The sequence below is a fragment of the Siphateles boraxobius genome, unplaced genomic scaffold (assembly GCF_051911475.1).
Source record: "Siphateles boraxobius isolate OS27281-9 unplaced genomic scaffold, OSU_SipBor_1 7, whole genome shotgun sequence".
Lineage (NCBI taxonomy): Eukaryota > Metazoa > Chordata > Actinopteri > Cypriniformes > Leuciscidae > Siphateles > Siphateles boraxobius.
Genome location: NW_027509197.1, coordinates 31,726,456 through 31,745,279, shown reverse-complemented (window position 1 = coordinate 31,745,279; position 18,824 = coordinate 31,726,456). Strand labels below are relative to the sequence as shown.

Sequence of the window (18,824 nt, the reverse complement as noted above, 5' to 3'; positions counted from 1 at the left end):
TGGGTTCCGTTCCGTTTTTCTGTAAGCTGTAAATGATAAATTCAGCAAAGAAACATATGTATATGGTTTATATAAAAATAAATAAATATGAGCAATTTAGCTACAATATTATTATTAGCAAAAGCTCAAAATAAAGACCAACACACAGGAACCATTATAGAGTCCTTGTTTCCAGTGGGCTAATAATACAGGAGGGATGAAGACTCACATGGCAAAGATGTTTTACACTGATGGTTCTTCACACTTTGGCTGACATGAAATAGTTTGTTTGACTATTTTCAAATATTATTTGATATTTAACGTCCATTGCTTCATTCAAATAAGGTAATGGTCTGCCTAGGTAGTTGGGCAAATGTCGATATTTTAAATATATATATATAAAATGTATTAAATTATTACAATTTATTATCAATATATTTTGAATCTTGAGTCTCACACGTGAAATTTTACTCTCACATTCTGCTTCTACAGAACGCTATCCATTAAATGAGTAGAACAAGATGGAACCACAAGCCAAACGGTGGAAAGAAATGGACAAATGTGACTCTTGGGATGTTCTTCCTGTTCTCTCCGATGAGAAGTCTCGGGACACTGAATTGTTGTCGGCCTACGCAGCACCAATCTTTGAGAAAAGAGAAACATCTCGCTTGGTCAGAGAGCTTTCCCTGATCTACCCTCTAGCCTGTCTGCAGCACATAAAAAGAGTGAGAGCTTGCAAAGACAAAAGCAGCCCTCATCCTTTAGAGGTCATTGTGTGCTTGGCCAGGGATGTGCCCAAAGGAGTTATGCCTGCTGATCTGCTTCGCTCACAGTCTTTTGACTCCAGTGGTTTAGGTGAACCTTTCCTTGTTGAAATACCTGCCAATCCTCCACTGACCAGACCACAGTTTGAAAAATCTAGTAAACACTGGCCTACGTCATTTCACGAGGACAAGCAAGTGACGTCTGCTCTGAGGGGCCAGTTGTTCACTGCCGATCAGAAAGCTAAAATGCAAGGATACATGACGGCAGCTGTCCAGGCTGCAAAATCAGGTCGGGAAATGGGAATGGATGCGGTGGGCGCTGTGATTGTTGACCCAGAATCTGAGCAGATTGTTGCAGTGGGTCATGACTGTAAGTGTGGCGCTCAGCCGCTCCATCATGCTGTCATGGTCTGTATTGATCTTGTGGCCTGTGGGCAAGGAGGAGGCGCCTACAATTACGAGAAATATCCAGCCTGTCAATTTAGCAGCTCTGAGTTCTTTAGGAATGGCTGGAATTCGAAAGAAACTGGTCAGCCTTACATCTGCACTGGATATGACCTTTACGTCACACGAGAACCCTGTGTGATGTGCGCAATGGCTTTGGTCCACTCAAGAATCAACAGAGTGTTTTATGGAGCACCGTCTGCAGATGGTGCCTTGGGAACCAAGTATAAAATTCATTGCCAGAAAGATTTAAATCATCACTTTGAAGTGTTTAAAGCGGTGATGCTGAATGCATGTGAGGCTTTACACAAAAAGTAATAATTTTTAGAAGTTGTTCTTAATAGACACTATTAAAATTGACATGTTTTTCTTAATAGGACTCAATTTTCTCAATTAAAATTGGATTGTTGTCTACATTTAAATATTGTATTTGTTTTATCAGACCAAGGTATGCCCTAAATTTTTATACTGTATATATATATATATATATATATATATATATATACACACATATATATATATATATATATATATAATACACACACACACAATGTTCAAAAGTTACAAAAAAATCTAAAATTCAAAATAAAATATTAAGCAGCACAAGTTTTCAACTGATAATAACAAGTAATGTTTCTTGAGCAGCAAATCAGCATTTTAGAATGATTTCTGAAGGATCATGTGACACTGAAGATTAGAGTAATGATGCTGAAAGTTCAGCTTTGCATCACATGAATAAAATACATTTTTAAAGTTAATTAACCTATAAAATAGTTATTTTAAATTGTAGTAATATCTCACAATATCACAGTAATTTTGATCAAATAAATGCAGCATAAGTGAATATGATACAAAAACATATATTACCTAAAAACAAATATTACCAACCTCAAATATTTGAACAGTAGTGTGTATTCTATAATTTTTAGTAAAGTGAACAACTGGGTTTCTAATACTTTTATTTGTTTGCAGCATGCAATACAACACATACTATGTTCATACCTTTTCTCAAAACAAAATGACAAAACAATTGGCACAGTTGAGCCTTCAGATAATTAATGTAAATGTAAAATGTAATGTCAAAAGACAAGAAAATGGAAGGATTCAAATAGTTTAATGGGTCTATGTTACAGTTTATCAACTTCAATAACCGTGACACAGAAGAGAGCAAAGAAACATGACGGTTTGCTTAAGGATGGTAACGATCCAGAGTTTTACAATCACATACTGAAATGGATTTAAGTCAACATGAAACTTTTTGTAATGCAATGTATTTCTGATTCAAACAGAAGATAAAACAACGTAGGTTGGGGTGGATGAAGCGGTTAAAACATTACAAAGAAATGTTCTTTGAAATAATGCGCACTGATAAACTGTGCAAAATGAGTCCAGAAACGTGTATTAAGAAAGTAAACAAGTTCTTTCTTTAGTTTCATGTTGACCTTAATGAACGTGAAAGTACTTAAAAGCCTAAACTCTAAAATTTTGTTAATGTTAATATTTTTTCATTGTCACCTATAAACCCTACGGCATTAACCAAACAAAACTATACATAATATTGTGACTGAATAAATATTTTTCAGGAAATCATGCAAACTGAGTTTTTGTTTGTCTCCGAAGCAATGATAACATCAACAAAACTCAAGAAATAGCAGAAAGGTTTCATGGCTTTCAAATGATTTTAAAAACACATAGCATTATTTAAGAATGTATTTAGAAATGTGAAGTGACGCTAAAAGCATTAATCTATCTTAGTGTATCAGTGTTGTGAGCACATTCGAACAAACAAAAACTAATTAACAAAGAAAAAAAAACTTTAACCATGAAACCTGGGCCAGCCCAGATCCACAAGGATCACAAAACAACTAACAAAAACACATTAAATATCTTAAGTTATTAATGCTTGTGGAATTGTCCTCCTAACATATCCCTACAACAATTTCTCAAGATATATCAAACAAAGAGGCTCACAATTACACAGACTGTACAAAACTGCTAAGTGTACACAACTGCGGTACAAAGTACAAAGGGTTTTTTCCTCTCCCATATCAGGCAACAGCTCTGAGTTGGTCTGTGCCCTCTGAACACTGGGCTTTAATACTTGTTTATTCCAAAGATCCGGACTCCATGGAGTTGTGGCAGTTTTGGGATGAGAACACTCAAAAGCGAAGCTGTGTTTATCACAAAATGAGCTGTGTCGTATTTTGTGTAAAAGCTGGCGAGAAAATATCTGCGAATAGAAAAGACAAACGAGTGTTACATTTCAAAATCGGTACAGGCTCTTGAAGTGCTCCTATTATGCCATTTTAAAGGTTCCTTCATTTTGTTTTCAGAGTCTACTACAATAGTTTAACATGCATCCAAGCTCAAAAACACTTTAATTTTCTCATAATATACATTGCAGTATCATCTCTCTTCTTATGGTGTCTGAAACAGTTCAATAAAGGATTCAGTCTCTCTAAACCCCTCCTTTCCTACTCTGCTCTGCTTGGTCAGATTGGTTCATCGCTCATCAGAATTAAAACGGCCATTACCATATCAGAACTTCAACTCTGGAGGCTTCCTAATGGCGAGTTCACACTGCACACTTTTCAAAGTAGTCGGGTCACTGTTCTTTTCACACTGCATGGCTATCTGAGGTAACATTCAGTTGCTGGTGTGTGTACACTGCATGACTTAAAAGAAAGAATCGCCGACAACTTCTGTCTGGTCCGCAAACTAGATTTCACAACCAAACGCACGCGAGAAGTGATAAGGAAATAACTCAAGATCACGCATGCGTGAGACCAGAGTTCTCGTGCGAGACTGAAATTTTTATTAAAAATAATAGCCTGCAAGAAGATTGCGATCCAAATAGTCTGTGTGCTGATTTGCAGCGAAAGGAGAATGAAAAAAAAAAGATTATGCAATAGTGCAGGAGGAAATTGTTGGGGAGACGAGGGGAGCAAAGATTGTGTGTTCTGCAGAGAGTTGGGGGTAAATAAATCATTTTCTGTTTGATATAATTGTAAATATAAAATACTGATATTCTGGTCTGTTTCTCCTCCCTGAACATCCCGCTGCCCTGTTTCTTGCTCTCTCATTGGCTGTAGGGCTTCGCCGATATAGTTTTCAGTCAGAACACTTTCACACAGCAGGATTTTGAATCGCCGACAGGTCCAGATATTTAACATGCCAAATATCTTACGGATGTCGGCGACTCATCGTAGATTCTCTCAGATTGCGTCTTTGATGACTCACACTGATTGATTGTCACTCGCGTGAACGAGCACCGAATTGCCTATTATTTCGGGCATTTGTCTGTGATCTCACAAAACCTGTTGGCGAGCGAAAATTGGGAAAATCGTTCAGTGTGAACTCGGCATAAGAGGCCTCAGCTACTACATTGTTAGAGGGCGGGACAAAGCAACATTGATCGTGAACAGCCAATGAAGACCATAGGCTGGCTTTATGTAAATTTGTTACAAACCTATGTATGACTCTTTCAGGCATTTCAGAATCAGTTCTTTCTTTATATAACTTCATTTGTCATGCAATTTCAAAACTTTGCAGACCTTTTAGATGCACAAACAGCTTTAATACACACTATGTGAAAAGTAATATCCGAAAAAGCATAGGGGCATTTTAAATGACCAAAATATGTCTATAATATTCACTATAACATGTTTATTTAACTTTTAATTTTTTTTTTTCCTAAGGGGATATTTAGTTCAAAATGTTGCATAAAACTACAAAAACTTACAAAATGATTGGTGAGATTGTAAAGAATTTTCTAGATGATGTGAACTGCACACCGTAGTCCAGCTGTTCCCAGTGTGTGAGAAGTCTTGCCTTGCCCTGGTCTGGAGTTTCAAATGGTGTGCCTTTCACTGCATGCATAAACACGTACATACCCTGCGGGAAGACAAAAACATGATCCAAATGACATGGATAGACATTCTCAAAGTTTATAACAATTGGACCTCTTAATATTAAGCTCAAAGAGATAGATGAAGAATGTTTCTTCTGTTTTTTTCCCAAACAATAATAATCAAAGTGGTAAAAAACAGCACTTCATTGACTTTCACTGTATGGACAAAAAAACATTGAGACATTTTTTCAAAAGATCTTTTTTTGGATTTCACAGAAGAAACACAGGTTTGGAACAACAAGTGGGCGAGTAAAAAAATACTTGAAAATGTATTCCATTCTACTCAACATTTTGACTAGTTACATAAAGTACTGCTACACTACTAAAGTTTTAGTATCACTGAGACACTATTGTAGTTTTTATTAATAATTTGTATTTTCATATTTTTAGTTTTTTTATGTCTATATAGTTTATGATTTTTTTAGCTGATTCAAAAAAATGTCAGTTCATGTTTATTTTATTGTTACAAGTAAAAAATATTTTAAATGGTTTTAGTTAACTATAATAACCATGACTTTAGCAAGTCTCAAAACATATCTTTGCAAATGAGATTTGAGAGCTTGATGGGAGGTGAAAATTATCAAAGAACTATGAACTAAGTGGGGTCTTTTCTTCGTGGAAACTATCGGCTTCAGAAGACTTGGAATAAAGACTTTAGATCATCCCTCCCTCCTTTAAACCCGGGACACCCCAAGCCGATGTCAAAGAACTAGCCGCGACAAAAGCTGACTGTTGTCGCCTCTCGTCAGCTGAGTCACAGTTGAAAACACCAAAAGGACTAAAGGCGACTGTCAATGAGCACTTGCGTTCTGTGCGTGCAAGTAAATATCTGCCCATATCAGCAAGTATCAATAGTCTATTTTCATCATTGAAAAAGGGGAACCGAAACAAAGACTGCAGATATACAAACCGTAAACAACGCTTGCTTACCATTTAGAATATCAATCACACAGATCAGTTTTTTCATTCCAGTCAGCTCTTGTTATTATGAAAATATTAGTGCATTCAATTGCTCAGGTAAGATGACATACATTTATAACAGCCTTCTGTCTGTGTTTGTACCGTCTAGACTTCTTTGCTCGCTTTCATCACTTTTTCTATTATTCTCATGTACTGACTTGCTCGCTAAGCTGAACAGCCAATCAGAGTTCTCTCTCACTGACACCGATTCAACATGCTGAATCGACCCCCAAAAAACCCTGATGGCATCCGACCAGTGTAAATGATGCGGAACACACCGAAAAAACGAAGCTGACCGGCACTCAAAAACCGTCAGCTTGGTGTGTCCCGGCTTAAGAAGCATACTTACAAAATTCAGGACAACAGAAACATTACAGTATCCCTATAAATAGCTTCTCTCTTTAACTGGAATAAGTTTTCATACATCATGATGTGCCAGAGAGCTTAAACATGGTCAGTGATGTCATCATGTTGACCTTGAATCTTTGTGTAAGCGAGTCCTTGCATAACAATGCCACACAGACTACTGAGGAAGCTTCAATTGTCGAGACTCCAACTGGCCGCAGGGCACTGGTGAGAAAATGACAACCCATAGACAAGCAAACACAACGGGATATAACAAAGGATTATTCAAAGGAGAACACTTACAAAATTGTGAATAACGTTTGTGAGGGTCCACACAACAGGAACACTGAAGAAGGGAATGCTCAACAGTACAATGTGAAGCATTCCTACGCCGAGCGCATATGTCAGCCATATCCCCCGACTGTTCATCACGCGGGTGTTTGGGTTCACTTCACTGTGGGCCACGCCGACGTTCATCTTGTTTTTCTGTCAATAGACCAAAAAACAAAACAAAACACAGACAGCAGTGCAAAATGTCATAAGGGAAATTGCAAGTCAAATAATACAATAATTCTGGATAAAATAAAAAGCTGTATAAGAAATAAAATAATTAAACAAAGCAATAAAAGTAGCAATAATTTTATAAATAATTTCCAAAATTATTTTATTTACTGATTTTTAAAATTATTAAAACTGGAAGAAAAAAAAACATGATCAATGAATTAACTGACTATATTGATGAAGTGTGTTGCGATTAAGTGTTTCTATTGTAACACTTCAACATAATTAAACAGTCCATATTGTTTAAAGCGCTATATAAATGAAGGTGACTTGACTAACAGTTACATGTCAGTGTTTGTAAATGTTTAGTCAGAATCTAACAAGTAGAAGTCCATTTATTTATTCAGGAGTCTAATCGTTTAATAAGAATGAAATAAGATCTAAAACTGTCAATTCAAGTTACAAAATATAAACTATTCAAATGAATGATCATTAATGCACTACTAAAATTGCAACTGCTAGTTTTCTCCACATTTGGGGTGTTGTTAAGTGGCCGAAATTGTTATTTTATTGTTTGAAAAGTACTAGTTAAGAGTAGAAGCTGTCTTACAGTCAGCATGAGGTCTCGTCTATATGCCAACAAAGCACGTTCACATACTTACAATGAGGTGATTCTTCATAGTACTTTGCCCTAATGCATTACTGTTCATGCCTTCTACGCTTATTCAAATAATTCGCAACATTTCAGTTCTTCTCTGAAAGAGCAAATAAGGTAGAAGCGACATTTCATGGCATGTTTGGTTTATCCGTCACAGTAAACAGTTCAGGCAGCTGTTCCAAAGTCAAAGTTCAATGTTGCCTAATATTCAGCGTATTTGTTTTCTTGATTCGCTTATGTCAAGATTTCTCACAAAAATCATTTCATTCTCTCATAGTGGTTTCTACTTATCAAGTATGTTGCTTTGTATATATATATATATATATATATATATATATATATATATATATATATATATATATATATGTATATACACATATGTTTCAATTAAAGAAAAGATCCACAACAAAATGCCAACATTTCTTTTTATCTCATTATTATCGTCAAAAAGAGAAATGCAATAAAAGCAAAACAGACTGAGATCAAAGGCTGAAGTCCAGCTACTCTTAATCATGTAAACATCTGTCAATTACCACTCAAATGATCCTTCCCTAAATATGAATATGTCTTTGATTGTGTAAGAATGTGTAGTATGTTAATGTCCCTTAAGAGGAAGTGAACTTAATAGACATTACTCAGCTTCATGCAAACAATATAGACAACCTGCATTTATTTAAAAATTCTTAAATATTAGACATAGATTAATGTTGGCTTTCCCAAAAGCAGCTGCAGTAAAGTCCATGACACAGATTGAGTTAGCAGCACAGCTACATGACAAAACCCTGTCTTATTCCTGCACAGCTCACTGTCCTTTCCCCTTTAACCACTTAAATAACACTCTTTAAATACGCTTATCATCTGCCTGTACTAAGATAGCAAGTTGTTTTGGGCTTTGCGCATGAGCAATGCTCTTTATTTAGCATAAACTGCTTTCATAACAAACACCAGTTGCTTTTGTTTAACTCTACTTCCATTAAACACCGCAAACATCAATTAAAGCTATTCAATCGATCATTATCGCCGGATTTTGGCATTTTTGGTTTTAAAGTAGCGACTCGAATGACTTGGTTTCATAAGAGATGAGTAACGGTACCTTACGTGCGTTTGGGGTGAAGCAGGCTGGAGCGCTGCCGGCCTCCGCTGCGCGCACTGTGGGCTGACTCACCGCAAACACACCACTAGCACACACAGGCTATCGCAGCTAACGGGATTGGGACAGCAAATCTCGCGAGATTGACGCCCCACGCCCACTAAAGGCGTGATGTTTACAACGTACAACCGTACAACTCAAATCCTAATTTTATGATTATTGAATAAAAAATTGCTTTTCTATTAGTGAGTCAGTTGTTTAAAATTGTGGGATTTTTATTCGATCATTTCCAAATAATTTAATCTACGTATAAAGGCTAATACTAGGGATTTTTAAAATGCTTTTTAAAGGTAGGAACCACAATCCACCGCTGTCTTTATGTGCATTAATAATAAAATAATAAATTAAATAAATTATAAAAAATTGTATAATTAAAACTGCGATTTCTGTCGCGACAATTTCTTACTGTAATAGTTGATTTCATCTGTTGAAATACGTTTTCCATAATTACAATAGACAGACTTTTTTGTTACTATAAATATGTTGAATATGTATGTTGATGAATACATAATTCTAAATGTATTATGATATCTTTATAAATTCTACATCTGCAAACGCAACAACTGTAAGCCTCTCTTCATAGATTTATAAAGACAGAATATTATAAAAATATGTCCAACAAAAATGAAAAAAAAAAATAAAAAAAAATAAAGCTCTAGCTATGACATTTTCATTTATTTGTTTAAGCAATAGAAAAATATAAAACATACGACAAAGAGAGAACATCCAATCAATGCAGAGAATAACAATGACGTAATTTAGGCGCCAGTTATACCATATCCGACTCGTGAGTGGAGCGAGTTGGAAACGTGAATTACACTTGTGTGATGAATTTATTGGATATCTTTTAACGGATTATTTCATTTTATACGAAGTAAGCTATAATATATTTGACCATTTAATAGTTTAACTTATCATAATGATATTAATGTCAATGTTGATCTGATATGTCATTTTTTAATGCATGCTGCTCGGAGTAACGTTAGTTTGTGTCTGACTTAACTTAAGCAGGTGTATTAACCATTGTTGTAACTTTCTTCTTAGGGAGCACAAAATGAAGGCGCTTCCACCTGAGACTGTGCGTCTGTTGTGCAGCTCTCAGGTTATAACATCTGTCCTAAATGTTGTCAAGGAACTGACTGAAAATTCACTTGATGCTGGTTCTTCAAGCCTTGAAGTTAAACTGGTAAATTCACGTTGAATATATTAACATACTGACCAGTTAGTTTGACATATAGGTGTGGGGTAATTGGCATGGGAACATGCTGCATATTTGTGTAATACCTCTCTTTACAATTCAAAGTGTGACCTGAATTGGGGTATCAATTGGGTACTAGTTTAGCTCTGGTAGCAACAGATACAGGAACATTTACTTTGAAGTGCATTTTAAAGCATGGGGTATCCCCCAAAATGTATTAGAACACTTATCATTTGGATTTTTTCATGTCATTGAATTAGAAAAAAATAAATAAAATCAAAACAAAGAAAATCACATTTTCCAAAACATTTCACAAAATGAAGTACTGTATGACACCCATTGAGGTTATCTGACTTCTTTTTATATCCATTAAAAATCACATTTGGGACATTTGAAATAAGCTCTAGTTTGCAGATGCAACTTAGTGATGGTTTTTTTTTTCAAATGCAATGACTTTTTTATACATTTCTAAGTGCTAATTATTTTTGTGGGCACTGTTATGTTACTGTTAAGCTATGCTAAATCTATGTTAATGTTCCCTTGTGATCAGGAGAATTATGGATTGGATCGCATTGAAGTCAGAGACAATGGTTCTGGAATCAAAGCTACTGATGTTCCTGTGATGGCTGTACAACACTACACATCTAAAATCTCCTGCCACGAAGACCTGGAACACCTAGAGTCTTACGGCTTCAGAGGAGAAGCTCTGGCATCTATATGCGCAATCTCAGAGGTTGCATCTCGCTAGTGTTTGTTGTTTTAGTTAGAGATGCACTGATATTAAAACTTACAGATAATATAAACAATTATTTTCATGTTATGGCTGATATTTAAATCCTATACCATTATGGCAATATGTATATATACTAAAAATGATATGCAGGATTAGGCAGAAATATGTGCATTATTCTGAAATATCCAGTATCTGCTGGTTTTCAATTGTATGACACCGATATATATACACTCACCTAAAGGATTATTAGGAACACCATACTAATACTGTGTTTGACCCCCTTTCGCCTTCAGAACTGCCTTAATTCTATGTGGCATTGATTCAACAAGGTGCAAAAGCATTCTTTAGAAATGTTGGCCCATATTGATAGGATAACATCTTGCAGTTGATGGAGATTATTGGGATGCATATCCAGGTTCACGAAGCTCCCGTTCCACCACATCCCAAAGATGCTCTATTGGGTTAAGATCTGGTGACTGTGGGGGCCATTTTATTACAGTGAACTCATTGTCATGTTCAAGAAACCAATTTGAAATGATTCGAGCTTTGTGACATGGTGCTTTATCCTGCTGAAAGTAGCCATCAGAGGATGGGTACATGGTGGCCATAAAGGGATGGACATGGTCAGAAACAATGCTCAGGTAGGCCGTGGCATTTAAACAATGCCCAATTGGCACTAAGGGGCCTAAAGTGTGCCAAGAAAACATCCCCCACACCATTACACCACCGCCACCAGCCTGCACAGTGGTAACAAGGCATGATGGATCCATGTTCTCATTCTGTTTACGCCAAATTCTGACTCCACCATCTGAATGTCTCATAAGACCAGGCAACATTTTTCCAGTCTTCAACTGTCCAATTTTGGTGAGCTCTTGCAAATTGTAGCCTCTTTTTCCTATTTGTAGTGGAGATGAGTGGTACCCGGTGGGGTCTTCTGCTGTTGTAGCCTATCCGCCTCAAGGTTGTGTGTTGTAGCTTCACAAATGCTTTGCTTCATACCTCGGTTGAAACGAGTGGTTATTTTAGTCAAAGTTGCTCTTCTATCAGCTTGAATCAGTCAGCCCATTCTCCTCTGACCTCTAGCATCAACAAGGCATTTTCGCCCACAGGACTGCCACATACTGGATGTTTTTCCCTATTCACACCATGCTTTGTAAACCCTAGAAATGGTTGTGCGTGAAAACCCCAGTAACTGAGCAGATTGTGAAATACTCAGACCGGCCCGTCTGGCACCAACAACCATGCCACGCTCAAAATTGCTAAAATCACCTTTCCCATTCTGACATTCAGTTTAGAGTTCAGGAGATTGTCTTGACCAGGACCACACCCCTAAATGCATTGAAGCAACTGCCATGTGATTGGTTGATTAGATAATTGCATTAATGAGAAATTGAACAGGTGTTACTAATAATCCTTTAGGTGAGTGTGTGTATATATATATATATATATATATATATATATATATATATATATATATATATATATATAAAAATATATAAATGCTAATATTGGCATCTCATCTCCAGTGAGCCCATGAGAGTCATTTTAATCAGTGAATTACAAATGTTGAACATGTTTCCTCTGTAATTGACCTTTTCTTCACCTACCAGGTGGTCATCACTACCAAAACCGCAGATGATGATTTTAGCATTCAATATTCAGTCAATCACAACGGACAGATCGTCTCTCAAAAGCCATCACATCTTGGCGAGGGTATGAGTCTGTTACTGCATTTATTTAATACTCTTGATTTATGGGAACAGACTGCTTCTAACATACCTTTTCCCTCAGGCACCAGTGTGTGTGCAGCAAATCTGTTCAAGAACCTCCCTGTCAGACGGCAGTATTATTCCAACACTAAGAAATGCAAAGAGGAACTGAAGAGGGTCCAGAACTTACTCATGGCCTATGCTGTTATTAAGCCTGAGTTAAGGATCACTTTGAGCCACAACAAGGTATGGTACTGCTGCCATATGGTTAACTTTCTTTCTTTATTGTATAATGTTGCTGTTTGAGTATGAAAAAGGTCTGCAAAGTTGCAAAGCACAAAATCCACTCCAAATGAAGTTAATCTCTATATCAGTAAGCACTTTTTCTGAACTCACTGAAGCGCCTCGATTGTAGTCTTGAGTTTTCTTCCGGTAATGAACACGTCATAATATTCCTCGAAATTCCTGCTTCAATGCATACGCAAAGAAAGGGACAAGGCCTGGTTGAGTCGCATAAGTAGTCTGTTGAAACACGGTTGACCAATCGGAACACACCTGCCGACCAATCAGAGTGCACTGCGCTTTTCGGAAGGAGGGGCTTAATAGAGACAGGAATTAAACAGAGCTTTACTGACAGAGTGGGAAGAGAGGTGCTGCAATAATGCACAATATGTGAAAAAATAGTGTTTTTTTAACATTCAAGAATGAATACCTATTCTAGTAGGAAAAGGAAAAAAATGTCCAGGGTGCTCAAGGAGTTAAAAAAAAGTGTTTGAGGGTGCTCTTTGGGATCGGGAATTCAATAACATGTAGTAGAACGAAAGCCAAGGCACTCTTCTTAGGAATTGATAAAAAGCCTTTATTTGACCCTGGCTTCAGGGTACCCTTAAGAAGGTTTTTTGTGCCGCTACACGTGGGTTGTTTTCTTCCCCCATGTCTTTTAAATTTTCTATCATGAAATAGCCAGTCAAATAAAGGCTTTTTATCAATTCCTAAGAAGAGTACCTATTCTAGTAGATCAGTGTATTTCGGAATAGTGTTTATGTCGAAATATAATTAAATGAGGGCTTGTTTTTTTTAAAACATCTATTGCGTGTCGTCATGTGTGGTGAGTTTGCTCGCGCGATTGATGTTTTGCTCTTTAGAACTTCTGGTAAGGGAACAAAGTGAGTTAACATAAACTCCCTGGTTTTCACGGTGCATTGTGGGACTTTAATTGTGCATTTAGGGAATGAACGTTTCAGTGTACTGGAAGGATTTTGGGATTGATGCAGCCCTTAAAATGGCTGACTCTCTGATCAGTGCCCTGACTAATGAACTAGGGAGCTGATTGAGACTCACCCTTTGTAAAAGGGCATAATAGGTCCCCCTTGCAGTGGGCTCCAAAAAGTCTGAGAGAACACAAAAAATCTGTAAATAAACTGAATATTTGTAAGATGGACTATTTTAGTTGTTATATAAAGACAAACTACTGTTAAAAGGTTAGGAGTCCGTAAAATGTGTTTTAGGCTACCAAGACTGCATTTATTAGATCAAAAAATATAATATTGTTAAATATTATTACAATTTGAAAGCAGTATATTATCATATGAATTCAAAGCTGAATTTTCAGCATCATTACTCCGGTCTTCAGTATCACATGATCCTCCAGAAATCATTCTAATATGTTCATTTGGTGCTCAATAAACATTTCTTATTAGCTTAATATTTTTGTTGAAACCGTGATGCATTTTTTGAGGATTCTTTGAAGTTCAAAAGAACAGCATTTGTTTGACATAGAAACCATTTGTATAATTATAAATGTACTCTCGATCAGTTTAATAAATCCTTGCTGAATACAATCTTAATTTCTTTAAAAAGTCTAGCTGACCCCAAACTTTTAAATGGTAGTGTATATTTGACCACAAGGTGGCCTCACACATCAACAAATAATGCGGTATTACTCTCTAGGGTTTTGCCCACATTTAGTGACATTTAACCATCACACGGCATGATATCAGTTGTGCTAATAGTGTTCGGCTAACGTTAATTAGAACTTATGTAACTTGTTTATTGCTCCCTCGTTGCAGCTACAATCTTATGTTTTAAATCCTCATGTTAATCAGCAAAGATAAGGCATTTTAGCATGAAATTCTAATAAATAGGTGTATAGTTGTAATATAATGCTATTTATTTATTTGTTTTTATGCTCACACCCAATTTAAATTCTTTTGGAAAACTCATAATTATTAATGAAGTTGGCCCTTCATTCGATAACCCGTGCATGTTATGATGACAGCCTGGACATTTCCAGCATTTAGACATGTTTTGAGTGCCGTCAATTAGAGCGTAACCTGGGAAAGTGGACATTTCGCCTGCTTCTTGTCCAAAATTAGCAATGCAACCGCAGGATGAACCACTAAGCCTTCGAATCTCACACTGCCACATGATCCTAAAGTAACAAGCTAAGTAGTATAAGTTCTCCGAGTGTTTTCGCAAGTCCACTAACAGCCTGGCCTCATGATAGCGTTCGTATCTGGCCTTGCTCGGTGAGACCTCACGTACCTGTCATTAAATTCATATCATTCAGGTTATAGATCATCGGGAGAGGGTCATACACTCATTTCATGCCATCAGCACTTCCAGGCATATCTCGTATCACAAACTTTGCACTTCGCCCTGCATTGGGTTTCATGACTTCTCGAAAAGCTGTTTACTAGTCTGATCTCTTTACAGTCACCAAATTGTATATTTCATAGCAGAGATGTGTGCTGCGGACTGCATGCTTTCAGAAATCAACACCTTGGATATATATACTTGCATGTGGAAGTGCCAACGACAGGCAAACGCACGGGTGTGAAAACATATGCGTAACTGCGCTCCGCACGTTGAAATGACATTTGTGCAAGTAGCATGTTTGCTTGATGCTGGCAAGTCTTCATAACATACAACGCCAATTAATGAAAAGTAGTCGGTTTGAGATTTATCCGTTCGGTTGCCTGCAGTGCTCCCTGTGCAGTTGATTTCGTAATATCCAAACATTTCCCAAAGTATAATTGTTTATTGTGAAGACTTGATTGGTGGCTAATGGCTGTTTGCGAGCATGCAATCCCACAGGTGGTCTTATTTTAGGATGACCGAAAAATAACTTGACCCGTTTTACTGTGTTGCTACAGGCTGTGGTCTGGCAGAAATCCAGGGTGTCGGATCACCGAACTGCCCTCATGGCCGTGCTCGGAGCGACCTCCATAGCCAACATGCTCCCCGTCCAGCATCACCAGGAGCAACCAGAGGTCAGTGAAGCGCTGAGAAAACACGGACATATTTATCGTTTTCAGCGTGAGCACTGCAGTAGGGTTTCACAGATGCACCAGCTCTGGGGCCGCCGTGACGGTTTGCGATAGGAAAGTTTTTTTGTTTTTTTTCTCACAAAAACAGGAATGTTCTTCAAGGTTCAAACAATCAGGGTTCATTTAAATTGCATGTGCAAAGTTATTGCTTGAACCGACTTTAAACATCCCTGCGCTTCTGTCAGGTTGCTAAACCCAAAGACTCGTGCAACAACTTAATTCCGAACGGCTTTCCTCTCCCTGGAGAGCTGTTTCACTTTTTCCTGGTCGTGCATTCCGCAGCGATGACTTTTTGCATGAATGACTCAGCATTCTTACCCAGGTTATACCTTTCATAATGCCTTTTAATTTTCACGGTAGGATTCAAATTTCTAGTTAATATTTTGTCTGAATACATACAAATACTGTGGCCCCAAAAAGTTACAGGACACTTTTGCACACTTGACTTCACACATACACATTTTTGAATGTCATTGCATCAATGTCAAAATATCAAACCAAAATTTGAGGTCAATTCTCCTCAAGCTCACACAGGTGTCCTAGTTCATTACATTAACTTCGAACATGATCCAGTACTGTTTAACAATGAGTAAGTCTCCAAATTCTTTTTGTCTTCACTTTGACCAATACAAATAATGTCAACTCGATTTGAACCAAACATTTTGTTTGTATTTGATAAATGTTAAAATAAATGCCACTTGGTGTGATTTTTTTTTTTTGTTGAAAATCTAATGCAACTACTTTTATATATATTTAAGGTTGACTTAAGTTTACAAATACTATTTATGCTAATACTTTACAATAAGGTTTCATTTGGTAACATTAGTTAATACATTCACTAACACAAACAATGAGCAATACATTTGTTACAGTATTTAATAAGCTTTGTTAACGCTAGTTAATGCAAATACAACTTTGGTAGTTCATATAAACTCAGGCCCATTTAATAATATTAACATATACTTTTGACTTTAATATTGTATTAGTAAATGTTGAAATTACCGTTAATTAAGATTAATAAATGCTTTAGAAGTATTTTTAATTGTTAGTTCATGTTAACTAATGTTAACAAATAGAACCTTATTGTAAAGTGTTATCTTCACTTTGAGAAATAAATCTAATGTTACATACTTTTTCACCCAACAATCGTTTTGTATTTGCTTGAAAAGTGTATTTGTGCTATTTTTTTCTTTAATATAAAGAGCTCTTTGGTTTGATATTTTGCTCTCTAATGCAACTATTTTCATACATTTTCTGTGCTTAAGTGTCTAAATACTTTTTGGGGCCACTAAGTATTTTGAGAGCTAAAATTGTGTTATTTTAATCATAAAGGCTGTTGAATTACACATCCTGAAAGGCTATGTGTCTTTGCAAGACCATATACTGTCATGCGCCGTTTACCTCGCAAGCGGTCAGTGATGGATCATGTTACAGTGTCAGCAGTGGACCTATGGACTGAATGCGGCAAACTTTGCGACAAATGCAGCAGTGAATTAAAGGAGCCTTCGGGGACTGCAATGTACGTGGTGAAAGGGCCTCAGAAGGACATAACCTGCCTGTGTTGGCCCGAGGCCACAATCCAACTGCTCTGGCATGGATTTAATACACTGCAACATATGCAACGAGCAAGCGCTTGTTCAAGCAATAAGATGTGTGATGTATAGTATTATCCATTGTAAAAACCATGTGCTTGATTTAGTCCAGTTTAGTGACATTTCTCTGACTCACAAAGATACATCGGAATATTTAGTGTTTGCTGCAGCAGTGGAGTGTCTGTGCTGCAGGTGTAACCTGCTCGCTGCATGCAGTGCTTCTCAACACTAATCCTGCTTGACTAATCTTGAACATTTCTGGGTCGCTGCAGTATATTTGCAAGAACATTCCCATCATTTATGTTTTGGATTATCATATAAATTGGAAATCATATTAATTTGTTTATTATCACAATAAAGTGAACTCTGCGACTTTGCTATAATTTCACTACTTAGATTTGTGTGTTGTCACTTTTGCCATGTTCTTTGGCGCTATGCACTTCTAACCAGAAAATTCCAAAATATGATTTCTGAGTTATTTTTCTCAGATTAAATATATATATATATATATATATATATATATATATATATATATATATATATATATTAGTGTGTATGTGTATATATGCGTAAAGTGCATAGTGCCTAGGAACATGGCAAATGTTATATTCTTATTTTATAAGATTTTGTAATGTTATATTGTTATTACATTATTGGTAATCAGTTTACCATTTTGTTTAAAATCCCATTAATAGATAAAATATTCTATCCAATATACTAATTATCGAATTTATAAGTAAGGAAATCATATTATTTAGTTTAGTTTTTACAGTTATAATAATTTTGCTACTTAGATTGGAGCGGATTTTATTTTTGACATGTCCTTTGGTGATATACCTCTAACATTTATTTTATTAAAATAATTTCCATTAACCCCCCCCCCCCCACTTTTTTAAATCGAAATTATTTTAAGCAAAACATGTTTTCTTCTAAATAATATTTTATTAAAATTGGTTATACATTTTTTTAAACTGTTTGTTGTTCTCAATTTCTTTTTTCGTTCTGTTTCTCTTTTGTAACATCCCAAAACTATTGCAACTAACAAAAGCCAGTTCCTTGACATTTTCCTCCAGGAAGTGCATCATTCACTGAACACAAGCATCAGTAAGTGTTAACAATGGGTTTGATGAAATCTCTGATGTGATGTTTTGTGGTATTAAGTTGGTTTGTCACACAAAGGACGATAACTAGGTCTATAAAAAACGATAAAGCTGTAGTTTTAAAAATGCCTTTAAATATAAAAGAATAGCAGAGTCCACACCGTAAATATAACAATAACGGCCCAGGGAATCATTGGAATCACTTTCAAAGAGATTTTTTTCCAACCGAATCAATAAAAACACTGTCAGCCAATCAGAATCCATTCTGCTCCAACCCTGCAGCCTGAGCTTAAAATAATCAGAGCGTTATAGTTCTTTGGTGTCGACTAAAATAGTTATCGCTATTGTTATCTTTATAGTTACGGTTCTTAGTGAGAACAGGCTAAGTTAAACATCCCATCCTGAAATTTAGCTTTATATGTTCCTCTTCATTGGTTGTTTCTAAATTTTTA

The 18,824-nt window shown here is 36.3% G+C and overlaps 3 protein-coding genes across 4 annotated transcripts in view; 2 read left to right on the top strand and 1 right to left on the bottom strand.

Annotated features, from left to right (window-relative positions):
* The first annotated feature begins 185 nt into the window (after positions 1 to 185).
* On the top strand, positions 186 to 1,609 carry adat3 (adenosine deaminase tRNA specific 3). The gene is made up of 2 exons (XM_077216400.1): positions 186 to 324; positions 472 to 1,609. Exon 2 carries the CDS (start codon positions 501 to 503, stop codon positions 1,503 to 1,505), a length of 1,005 nt encoding a protein of 334 aa, XP_077072515.1. The 5' UTR covers positions 186 to 324; positions 472 to 500; the 3' UTR covers positions 1,506 to 1,609.
* A 520-nt stretch (positions 1,610 to 2,129) lies between these two features.
* Positions 2,130 to 8,778, bottom strand: ormdl1 (ORMDL sphingolipid biosynthesis regulator 1). 2 transcript variants are annotated; one of them, XM_077215070.1, is made up of 4 exons: positions 8,655 to 8,778; positions 6,706 to 6,888; positions 4,930 to 5,081; positions 2,130 to 3,417 (listed from the first exon to the last, which is right to left on the bottom strand). In XM_077215070.1, the coding sequence occupies exons 2-4, from the start codon at positions 6,877 to 6,879 to the stop codon at positions 3,282 to 3,284; spliced, it is 462 nt and encodes a 153-aa protein (XP_077071185.1). In that variant the 5' UTR covers positions 6,880 to 6,888; positions 8,655 to 8,778; the 3' UTR covers positions 2,130 to 3,281. The 2 variants fall into 2 exon arrangements, with proteins under 2 accessions (XP_077071185.1, XP_077071186.1); XM_077215071.1 differs by having other exon boundaries at positions 8,660 to 8,740.
* Positions 8,779 to 9,448: 670 nt separating this feature from the next.
* pms1 (PMS1 homolog 1, mismatch repair system component) overlaps positions 9,449 to 18,824 on the top strand; it is a 34,477-nt gene continuing 25,101 nt past the window's right edge. Inside the window, exons 1-6 of the mRNA XM_077217148.1 lie at positions 9,449 to 9,585; positions 9,756 to 9,897; positions 10,460 to 10,642; positions 12,253 to 12,355; positions 12,434 to 12,597; positions 15,507 to 15,623. Coding sequence (XP_077073263.1) covers positions 9,766 to 9,897; positions 10,460 to 10,642; positions 12,253 to 12,355; positions 12,434 to 12,597; positions 15,507 to 15,623 — 699 coding nt within the window. The 5' untranslated portion in view covers positions 9,449 to 9,585; positions 9,756 to 9,765. The remainder of the gene's footprint in view (positions 9,586 to 9,755; positions 9,898 to 10,459; positions 10,643 to 12,252; positions 12,356 to 12,433; positions 12,598 to 15,506; positions 15,624 to 18,824) is intronic.

Coding starts and splice junctions, on each gene's coding strand:
- ormdl1 (XM_077215070.1), bottom strand. CDS start 6,879: ATGAACGTCGGCGTGGCCCACAGTGAAGTGAACCCAAACACCCGCGTG. Junction 5,082..6,705: donor CAAACGTTATTCACAATTTT/GTAAGTGTTCTC, acceptor GTCTTCCCGCAG/GGTATGTACGTGTTTATGCA. Junction 3,418..4,929: donor ACAATCTCACCAATCATTTT/GTAAGTTTTTGT, acceptor TTCTATTCGCAG/ATATTTTCTCGCCAGCTTTT.
- adat3 (XM_077216400.1), top strand. CDS start 501: ATGGAACCACAAGCCAAACGGTGGAAAGAAATGGACAAATGTGACTCT.